General features: G+C 36.2%; 1 protein-coding gene across 3 annotated transcripts in view; it reads right to left on the reverse strand.

Annotated features, from left to right (window-relative positions):
- DTL (denticleless E3 ubiquitin protein ligase homolog) overlaps positions 1-11,863 on the reverse strand; it is a 42,746-nt gene that overhangs the window by 21,237 nt on the left and 9,646 nt on the right. For all 3 annotated transcript variants that reach the window (XM_032862803.1, XM_032862805.1, XM_032862804.1), the window contains exons 6-11: positions 10,696-10,761; positions 9,143-9,255; positions 7,823-7,896; positions 5,907-6,010; positions 5,537-5,641; positions 2,652-2,764 (exon numbers count right to left, since the gene is read on the reverse strand). In XM_032862803.1, coding sequence (XP_032718694.1) covers positions 2,652-2,764; positions 5,537-5,641; positions 5,907-6,010; positions 7,823-7,896; positions 9,143-9,255; positions 10,696-10,761 — 575 coding nt within the window. The remainder of the gene's footprint in view (positions 1-2,651; positions 2,765-5,536; positions 5,642-5,906; positions 6,011-7,822; positions 7,897-9,142; positions 9,256-10,695; positions 10,762-11,863) is intronic.

Consider the following 11,863-nt stretch of genomic DNA (forward strand, 5'->3'; position numbering starts at 1 on the left):
CAGCGTGATACTCACCTTGCATGGAATAGTTTTTAAACTACACCCCCACTGTTTTTCTTCATCATGGAAAAGAGAAACTGAGCCACCTCACTAGGCAAATTCAATTTTAGGAGCAGGAAGCTTGCCAGGATCTCAAATATCAGAGCCTGCACACTGAGTTATGTGTGGACAGGCAGGAGAACATCATGTCTGAACCACATCATTCAGCACTGACATGTGACCCAGCCAAGGAATTTAAAAAGGGTCGCCCATGTGCGTGATAGCCACTGACTGGATGTCTGAAAATGGGTTACTAACAAGAGCCAAGTCTCTTTACTGCATGTCTTTAGAGAGAGAAACTATACCTCAACCCTCATTCCCTGAAACAAACAAACAAAAAGCCTTTGTACTATAGAAGATAGCTAGAGAGGAACTTTCAGTTGATAATAAAACTGTGTCTGTATACACATGCAAACACATATATGTAGAATATATAATCATATGCATAATTATGTATACATAACTAAAAATTGACTTTAAATGATTTCCTTAAATGATCAGTGCAGGGCTATTTTTTGCATAATCTTTTTTTTAAAGAAATTATTTTTAAAGAATTAAAAAACTTAAAATGATACAGACTTTGATAGGAATAATATCTTCCTACTAAGTTGAGAGTTATGCTGAGTGAAATAAGTCAAGCAGAGAAAGTCAATTATCATATGGTTTCACTTACTTGTGGAACATAAGGAATAGCATGGAGGACATTAAGAGAAGGAAGGGAAAAATGAAGTGGGGGAATCAGAGGGGGAGACAAACCATGAGAGACTATGGACTCCAAGAAACTGAGGGTTTTAGAGGGTGGGAGGATGGGTTGGGCCAGTGATGGGTACTAAGGAGGGTTATACATAAACAATGATTCTTGGAATACTACAACAAAAACTAATGATGTACTGTATGGTGACTAACAGAACATAATAAAAAAAGAAGGAGAAGGAAAGACAGTGAGAGAAGGAGAAAGGAAGAACAAAAAGATAGTAAAATAAGCAGCATTTAGACCAAATTTGAAACTCAAAATTTAAAATACAAGAACAAAGCATTAATGTTAGTAACATATATCATTAAAGTTTAAAACTCAAGTTAGAAAATTTTATAGACAAGAAACCACGTACAAACTTTTATGGGATCAGAGTCTCAGGTATATATAAGCAAATTTTCATTTTAAAAATATAATACATGAAAGAAATGTGCTTATAGAAAGAGACCAAGTACAACACAAAAGTATCTTGAATAGAACAATGTCTCCACCATGTGACTATCTAGGATATAATCACTAAAAACTCTTAAGTTAGTGTTGTATTTTTGCACCTCTAGGTACACAGAGAAGTCACTTTAAGTACGTCCTCCAGGACCGGACGAAATTAAACAGAATTATGCTTCATACTTGACAGGTTCTATCCCATCCTAAGCCAACATTAAAGATAACAACTTTCTAGAGGTTGGCAGGGCTAATAATGATATAATTTCCTCTTGAAAAGGGATCTGATAACATTGAACCTATGAATCTATCAAGTTTTAGACATTATGACTCTAAAATCCAAAATGTGGGGCACTGGGTAGCTTAGTTGGTTAGGCATCCAACTCTCGATTTCAGCTCAAGTCATGATCTTGTAAGGCACTGCACTCAGCATAGAGCTGCTTGTCCCTCTCCCTCTGCTCCCACCTCTGCTCACTTGCTTTCTCTCTCTAGTAAATAAATACATTTTAAAAATAACAACAAAGAATAAAATCCATAATGTGTGAACTCTGACCGTTCAATTCATTAGTGTCAAGGACATTTATGATATCACAGGGCAATCTAGAAGATAATTAATTTCTAGCCCTTGGAAAACTACGCCATAATGCTCTTATGTCTCTGAACTCCCAGACATTTCTATAATTAATTAGTCCCACAAGAGCTATTTTTCAGTAGTCAGCAAGTGCTACTCGTGTGATATTTCAGTTTTCTCCACTGAACCTCATATGGACAAATTTAAATTTCTTAGCTTACAGTAGTCACTTTAGGAATCACTTTTATTTAAGTAAAAAAAGAAAATAAATAAACTTGTGAACAGAAATGGAATCTGTCAAGTAAATTAAGTAATGCCATTAAATACATAATAAAACTGATAAAAGTAGTCACATCTATTCTAGTAACCTTAAGACTGGCCACCTATGAAAGTAAAGAATACAATTACCATACAAATATTTTTTAGTGTTTTGTGCAAGATGCTATGGTTGATTTGGGCATAGGACCCTGGGAATTAAAATACTGTATTTTGAATGAAGAGCTTGAAAACTCAGGACAGAAAGATAATCCAACATATTTTTCCAGGAAACACGACAAGGTAGTTAAGGTTCTCTCTAAGCTTCTGAATTCTCAATTTTCTGATAATCTGTGAAACTGCTGGAGTACATGGATGATCTATTTCTGAGAAGCTCTGGCCATGAAAGTATGATACATGTGTCAGTCAGAACAAGGTTTGGCTGTGTTAAGAAGGAAGAAGCAATTTTTACTGAACATCTAATGTAGAAAAAGTTAATAGTATGCATTTATGTTAAACTTACTCATCTGAGAAGAAATATTTGTAAGAATACTTAGTTCTCACATTTGTGAGGGAAGTTTGGTAACTTACCTTCCAGATGTAGGCAGCTTCATCACTTGAGCCACTGACTAAAAACTGGTCATCTGGACTAAGACTTGATTTAACATAAAAGGTGGAGTTCTGATGTCCATTGAAGATAGCCACTGTCAGAGGAAAAAAAACCCCACACATTATTTGGTTCTTGTTATTTCTAGTGTTCACTTAAATGCAGACACTATACATGTCCTAACAAGTTTTATTGTGTATTAACTACTGAATATTGAAACAGATAGTCAAGCTTTATTCTCTAAATTAAAGGGAACTGGACATTGGCAAAAAGTAAAGAAGTCTCAGAAAGAAGTTTTTATATTAAATCCAATCTCATGATCTAAGCCCAGATATTTGGTATGGAGCTGGCTATGGAAAAGAAAGTGACAGAAAACATTCTTAAGAAGAAGAATGCAACCAGGGTCCACTCTTTTAGTAAATGCTTTTACTAGACCCTCTTCTCCCACAGTAGCATAGGGCTTTCCCTGTTGAGAAAACATTGGTCCTCTTCCTCTTAGACTTCAAATACTGAGGGTAAATTTCATATTTTATTCTTTCCTCACTAGACCTCACAGTGCTTTGAAAAGAGATTTCCAAACATCTGTTGCATGAATAGGTAAGAATCAGTGGAAAGAGTTAAGATTTATGGATAGCTCATTTGGGATGTAGGAATCAGTTAATCAATTTACTTATTTATTTATTGTGGGAATTTTTTAATCCAAAACTTTAAGAAGGCTGAAAAGAAGGAGCTAGTGGGGTAAACTATATGTTTGTATGTAAGATATGCCAACTAGGTTAGGGTTAGCCTTTAGGTTTATTTAGACTTCTTAATATCTGAATAAAAGGGCAAGCAATCCAGTCTAGCACAATGTGCTTGATGAGTTCTTCTATCCTAAGAAGACCAAAACCCGAGGCCTCTGTTACCAGAATACTAATAGGAAATACAAGAAAAAAAATCTCAGTTTTTGAAGAATTTAGGGATACATTTAAGCAGGGGAAAAAAGTTCACTCTAATTTTCAACAGAAAGGAAGTAAGAATTATCAAGGGACTTAATAGCTTTCCTTCAGTGCTCACAGAAATCTTTTCCTTTTGCCAGAACAAAACTGGAAAAAGACTTTATTTTTAGCTTTTCAAGAAAAAGCCTACATATCAAATACTCTCCACACCAACGCTTCCCCTGTAGACGTCAAGCAGAATATGAATCAATTCAGATGCACATTTTATCTACTATGATAGGTAAATCCCCACAAAATAAACAGGCTCCTTTGCTCTGAATACAACTCTAAAACTATAATTATTTATCTTTCTTAACTCTAACTATGAATGGAAAACTACAGACCAAATTTCCCACGAGACCTGTAAGTAGTTGTTGCCCTCTGCTGGTCTGTCAAGTATACTGTAAGTGCTTCAAGGCATTCAAAAAATCCTAAAACCTGTATTGGCTTTGATTAGTTCAACTTTATCTTTCTTTGATAATTTGGACTCTAAAAATGCTTCAGTGAATTGCTTCAGAGTCATCCTTATGAACATCACTTAGTATAATAAAACACTGTATATTAAAAGTATAGGAGATAAAGTATTAAGTCCAGGACCCTTTCTGAAATTTGAAAAAGATAAGCAATTACCCAATGTCATACACATGGCTGTCTGTCACTCAGTCTCTAAAGAATGTATCTACCTACCTATCTACCTATCTATAGGAGCCAACAAAATAATTTGGGAGCACAGGAAAAAGGTTACTAAATTTTTAGTAATGTAGCCTTGGGCATATTTGACTAATTTCAAGACTCCCTTTAGGGCCAGACTACAAAAAACAAATGACACAGAAAGAATTCTTGTACATTTATTTGATAATATAATTAGGATTATGCTTTTATCTTTTGGAGAAAGATTCTGAAAAGTGTGTTTTATATGACTATCTAAATTAGAAGCTGCTCTGGTTCCATTCAGAAAACAGCAAAACAAGTTATAAACTGCTTCCCTTTTCCAAATACCCTTGCTGTTATTTAGACAACACCAGACCTAATCTAGGGCATTGGAAATACCAACTGTGAAGCTGTCACAGAACTCAAACTCCTAATACTGGCTTAGGGCAGTCTTTGGAAAGTTCTGTAAGAGCCTAGTTAAGTTCTATACTATTTCAAGGTTTCTTATTTATCAGCACATCTTACTTTAGTGGGAAGTAGGTAGCTTTAGGGGTTATGGAACCTGTCTGTTTCTGACAGAGCTATACCTTAGCAAGAACAAGGTTACTAATATGTAGCTTGCCTAAGTAATTGAAAATGTTCTTAAAATTATGTAACCCCCCAAAATCTTAGAGTATGCCCGAGAAACCTGCATTTCTTTTTTTTTAAAGTGCTATGTATCAACTTTAAACACCAGATTCCAATTTTAATTTTCTTGAAGGAAAAAAAAAAAAGGCGAGGTTGGGGAAAACCAGAGATAAAATAGACACTGCCCGACATTAAGAAGGCTGAAGTAGATAATAACCTATTTAGGGACTTAAAAAATTCAGCCCCCTAATTTTAACAAACAACCCCCGAACAAGACAAAGGCTGGGAACAGCCTTCCTTATCCTATAAAACTTGAGACAATTCTAAATATAGTCAAAGGGACATCATTTCAGGAAAGACTCACTCACAACTAAGTCACCATATACGGCAGGATTCTGTTTACTTGTGAAATATCACAAGGAAAATAGACCCAAGAAAACATTACTGGAACTAATCAAAGACGCCAAAGCCCTCCTATGTCTTAAAAAATTTGGTTTAGAAAAAAAGATCAATAAAATTATCATTAACAAAAATCTCTGCATTAGTTTCTGGGCAAGAGATTTTATTTTATTTTATTTTTCCAGGGTAGAGATTTTAAATGGGTAAGATCTTACCTGGAGAAGTCTTTAATCCAGTCATATTGAACATGTAGATATTGTCATCTGTGCAGTTAGCGAATAAAGTAGAGCCCGTGGAATCCAAAATCAGACTTGAGTATCCTAGAAAAAGGAAACTTTAGTTAGCATGTCCTGATTACAGCAAGGAGAACTGAAGTGACAATGTTGAGGAAAGATGATCATTCCACAAGATTACCAGAATTCTTCTTCCTCCAAATATATACAAACCAAAAATATTCTGAGTTTTTAACTTCTGAATTTCCAAAAGACGCAACCACATGTTAATTTCAAGTCTATGTTGCTGAAAACTAGCTGGATATTTATTTTAAAATTGTAACAAAAGTTCACAGGGTATTAAAAGGCTTACCTAGTTTTCGAGTGCTGCTACCTGGGTACAAGAAAGACTTGGATGCTATGGGTTCCTGTCGATAAGCAGTATAATTCTTACGTAAATCCCATATTTTGATTACCCTAAAAACCAAGGTAAAGAAAGTTATATTGTAGCCAACCCCCAATTCCAACCAGTTTCAACTACATTGAACTTCGTGAAATGACTTTTAATCTAACTCCTCTGGCACATCAACCAGATATAACGAGGATATCTCACTGGGAAACAGATTGAACTATCTCATACTATAGTTTCCAATGTCAGGCTAACAACTCAGGCAGAACGGAAACAGATGTGATCTGACCTAGCGATGGGTTACCTTGAGTTTACTTCAAGGGAGCGGAAAAGGAAGATGAAGGTTGGGTTCTGATGGTCATTGTTTCATTGTTTTCAGAAAAAAAAAAAAAAAGGGCAAAACAAATGCTTCCTAAACCTTTAACACTCTGCATGTAACCTCTAACATTGTAAGTAATAAGCTCTGTCCCTATGGTTTTATCTCTATATGTCACTCCTTAAGTAATCTGGTCTAAACAACTTTTCCTGTGAAGTAAAGTATTTTTTCATTTCGTCTATTGGTATAATTGTCGTAATCCTCAACACGTAGTTCCTTTTTTTTTTTTTTTTTTAAGATTTTATTTATTTATTTGAGGGAGAATGAGTGAGAGAGAGCATGAGAGAGGAGAAGGTCAGAGGGAGAAGCAGACTCCCCAAGGAGCTGGGAGCCCGATGCGGGACTCCATCCTGGAAGTCTGAGATCATGACCTGAGCCGAAGGCAGTTGCTCAACCAACTGAGCCACCCAGGTGCAACCGTAGTTCCTTTTTTAAAAAAGATGTTATTTATTTATTTTTAGAGAGAAAGAGCGAGTGAGAGCAGGGTGAGGGGTAGGGGGAGAGAAAGAATTCCAAGCAGACTCCCTGCTGAACACACAGCCCTAACTCAGGGCTCGATTTTACCTCAACCTGAGATCATGACCTTAGTGGAAGACAAGAGTAGGTTACTTAACCAACTGAGGCACCCAGGCACCTCCTCAACATCTAGTTTATTGGCAACATGAAAACACAAGCTTAGTCTAAAAGGGCACTATCGTTGAAAACAAACAACAGGGTTTCACAGTCACTTCACAAGCATAACTAGCAAACTTGAGATAATCCTTCATTTGTGCCTGAGGATTTGGTCCACAGATGAGTTTTAGTGTCCAAAAGACACAAAAGAAGTCCTAGTTCATTAAGCCATCATGTTTTTTAATTAGTTTCAAAGGGAGGGATGTCTTGAGAGGTATCATAAGCAAATAAGCAAAGAAGTGTGCTTAAAAAACGTCCAGAGAATTGTTTATTGTAACAAAGCAACCCAATGAAGTACCACAAACTTATTTGGAAGCCAAACATTCAGACCAATCACAGATGGCAGGTATATAAAAGTCATTGGGCCTTAATATCAATATAGTTAGATTACTCCCCAAAATGCCCATTATATACCCAGAATGAGATTTCTTCTTTTAGGGTATTACTAAACCTGAGAAGATAAAAATCCAAAATAATAGAAATTTTATTCCTCAAAGGCTTAAATTAGGCTGCACATACAAGTGAGCTACCCCAGATTCTCAACAACAGCAGCAGCAGCCAACAATGCTCCCATGTGCTAGATAATGTGCTAATTTTATTACCTCATTTATTACTTCATAATACCAAAATGGATTACCTCATTTAATTATTTGAGCAAGAGTCCTAAACTAGATATTTTTCAGTGTGATCTGTAGTTCCTCTTCTCAGCTGGATATTCACTATGTGGGAAGTTAAAAGCATTCATATTCGATTATAATGGGACTAGGTGACTTCCCTATCACAGTTTATGAAAGAGATCTCATCAAAAGAACCAAGAAATAAAAGCTCTTACCCATCCACGGCTCCCGCTGAGACTAATGTATTCTCATCTTGAAAGAGGACCACAGTAACACTCTGTTGGAAATCCTGACAGCACAAGGCAGAAAAAGACAGAAGAAAGTCCTATTTTCAGTATCATAATCTTCACCATCAAGAGACCAAGGTGCTAAAATGATGGCTTCCCCCCACCCAAATTCTGAGTTAAGATTAAATCTTCCCTCACCAATAATCCTAAGTCAGATATTTATGACCAAGAAGTAATTTTAGCATGAAGATGACCTAAATATCATTGAAGTATAGTACATAGTGTTGACTTTGACTTGTACTCAAAAAACAAATAGGTGAATAAAAGATTTGTCTAAAACCTACTGGTTTCTACTTAGAATCAGTCCTACTAATAAGCTATGTCTCTGTAGGAGACTCGTTTAACTTTCTTGTGCCTGTTTCATCTACAAAATGTCACCACCTACCAACACTGTTGCATAGGAGTCTCTGAAGAATTACTGATGAAAGATGATTATGCGTTCTGAAAAATTTAAAGGAGCTCAATGGATGTTTAATCTCGTAATTGCTGTTAATGAGTTTTCCTGGCTCAGAATCTGATTGTCTGAAATGATATTCATTTTAACTCCATCTGGCCTCCAAAACCCACTGTTAATCCTGTCAGTTTCCACTCATGCCTGTGTCCTATTCTTGGTATGCAATTATAAGTCCTAACATTTTTAATAAACACACTTCTCCAACATACTAATTTGGATCTTACAGACCAGGAATTTTAGAAAAATAAACACATTAAAGTAAAAGCCATGGTGATTTTTTTAAAAGAAAGAAGATGCATAATGGGCAATGTTTAATTTTGAGTACAAGACGCTAGAGAGACATAATATTCTATCTAAATGTTTCACTCTATTTAAATATTTTGGCGACTGTTTAAGAAAATATTAAAAACTCACAAATTTCCTATAGTTTGTGTAATGTAAAAAATGGGGATTACCTCCCCTTATAGAAAATTGTATCATGGTATTTAATATGCTTCTTCAAACGATCACCACTTTCCTAATAAATTATGTTGTAGACCATGTACACACGGAGATCTCTATGGATGAAGCTCAGGAAGTTGAACGTTTAATATGTTACCAGGTGACTGTGCTATACACTAGAGTTCCAGAACTACTACTGTAGGTATTGAGCAGTAAATAATAAACCACTGAATAAAGACTCTCATTCACTTAATCTGTAGTTCCTATTTCATGCCCAACAAGTTACCTAAAATGAGATCCCATCCGACTACATGTTAAGATCTGCACACATGTACACAGCTCTAAAACCTTACCACAGAAGGAGCAAGTCCTTTTGAATTCTGTTTCTTCTTAGGTTTTGAAGGAGTTTGCTTGTCTAAAGTATTGTGAGCTCCACTGATTTGATTCACTTGTCTATAAAATCCATCTGAAAGATATTCCAAGCAGACTGATTTAGGTTTCAGAACTTTATTCCTATGCCGAATGTAATATGTACACATAAGATTTCAGAATTAATTATATTCTTAATAGTAAAATTAGAAGCCAGCAGAACTACTGCATTACATTTTTGCGTGCCATTATGATGTATACAAGAGAAATAAGCATATGGATATTTATAGCAGCTTTATTCCTAACTGCCAAAATGTGGAGGCAATCAAGATGTCCTTCAGGAGAGGAAAGTAGAAATAAAATGCGGTTTATCCAGATAATGGCACATTGTTCAATGGTAAAAAGAAATGGGCTACCAAGCCATGAAAAGACAAGGGGGAACCTTAAATACATTATTAAGTGAAAGAAGCCAATCTCAAAAGACTACATACTGTATGATTCCAATTATTCCAATTATATGACATTCTGGAAAAGGTAAAACATTGGAAACAGCAAAAAAAAAAATCAGTGGTTGTCAGGAGCTGGGGGTGGGGGGAGGAAAAGATGAGCAGAGCGGATTTTTAGTGTTGTGAAACTACTCTCTATACTATAATGTAGGCACATGTCATTACACGTTTGTCAAAACCAATAAAATGTGCAATACCAAGAGTTAACCCTACTACAAAGTACATTGGGTACTTTGGGACATTGGGTGCTTATGGTATATCAGAGCAAGTGCATCAATTTTAACAAATGTCCAACTCTGCCATGGGATGATAATAGTGGGAAAGGCTGTGGAGATAGAGAGTACATTAAAACTCAGAGCACTCTCTGTATTTTCTGCTCAATTTTGCCGTGCATCTAAAACTGCTTTGAAAAATAGTCCATTAAAAATAAATTATTTTTAAAAAAGACTTTATTTATTTATTTGACAGACAGAGATCACAAGTAGGCAGAGAGGTAGGTGGGGGATGGGGTAGGGGGAAGCAGGCTCCCTACTGAGCAGAGAGACCGATGCGGCTCCATCCCAGGACTCTGGGATCATGACCTGAGCTGAAGGCAGAGACTTTAACCCACTGAGCCACCTGGGCACTCCTAAAAAGAAATTATTTTTAAAAAAGGAAGTAGGCAGTGAGATGATCACTGCATTTAGCTTAATGACATCATGGGGGCAATGTGAGCATAATTATGTTTAATTTAATCCAATTCTTTAAAGTTAAATAACTTTTTAGAAGATCGTTTACCACCAAGCCCATGTACTAATAATCCCAATTCTATCAATAAGTGGCACAGTTCAGAAGACAATATGAGGTAAATACAGAGGGCAACACTTGCAACAATCACAGTAATCCTGAGAATTGGAACAGTCAGCAGAAGAAATGGGGGATTATGAACAAGTGCCCCCTGCCCCCTGGTGGTAACTAGATGAAATCGCCAACTCATTCGCTAAGCATATGGTGATCCCACACTTATCAAAATTAAAATGGAACTAGGCTACCTTTTTTGTTGCACCTGGTATCCCAGACCATAATGTTTCCATCTCTTCCACCTGTACAGAAGACAGCTATGGGGAAATAAATAGTTTATCAAGAAGTTAATAAAACCAGGCCAATAATGCATGCATTTCATTTAAGTTTCCTAGAGCATCTATTACATGGTTAAGTATTGTAATTGTCAATTAAAAATCAAACCAATTTATGGCTCAACAACAAATAAGAGAAAACAAAGCAGCGAAGGGAAAGGATTATAAAGAACTCAAAATGCTTATGCTCTAGAGAATAATCCCTCTGTAAATATTCTTAACACCACATAAAATACTACATGAAGTACACATATGGAAGAATAATGAAAAAGCAATAACGAAAGTATACTGAGAGTTTACTAAGTGCTATACACTATCCCATGTGCTTTGTATACATTATCTCAATTCTTGTTATCAACCCTATTAGGTGGGTATTATTATTGTCATTTTATAGATAAGAAAACCAAGACATAGAGAGGATAAGTGACTTATAAAGGTATTCCTAGAAGAATAAATCCAGAGCCCACTCTCCAAATCTCCAAGTTTCACGGTCTTCAGTATAAAAGTATGTACCAGATCCATAAAAAATGGAGAAAGAGGATGCCTCTAGGGATGGAAAGAGAGCAAAGGGACTGAAGAAGGAAACATAGGGGAACTATAACTTATCTGTAATGTTTTATTCTTTAAAACAAATAAAAAAAAAACCTTGCCTCCTGTGTGGAAGAGTGAGCACTTACGAAACCAATCTATCTGCACGAGCTAAAAAACTGGACAAAGTAGAAAAACCTACTACCTGAGGGATCTTTAGAAATTGAACAAAAACATGCAATTTTTGGAGGGAAGTCAATACCTGAAGCAAGTGATAGGTCTCGGCTAATTTACTGGCTTTTGTAGTTTTACCTTGAAGGTAGCCACAGTTGCAGCATCAGTACCAGGCAGCTAAGACGCCGATACAGAGCCTGCCATCTTTCAAGCCAGAGGAACGAGGAAAACCAGACTGAGGCAACAAGAGCTGCCAGACCCAGATGAGCGTAAGCCTGGAGAGAGCTGGAGAAAGGCTAACACTGTGTTTAAAGTTAGCACAGGTCTCTGGATGAGCCCTGAACCATCTATGCAAGGGAAAATCCAAAGAGGCTTGTAACTA

Source organism: Lontra canadensis, unplaced genomic scaffold, assembly GCF_010015895.1.
Source record: "Lontra canadensis isolate GAN:19392208 unplaced genomic scaffold, GSC_riverotter_1.0 scaffold24, whole genome shotgun sequence".
NCBI classification, from domain to species: domain Eukaryota; kingdom Metazoa; phylum Chordata; class Mammalia; order Carnivora; family Mustelidae; genus Lontra; species Lontra canadensis.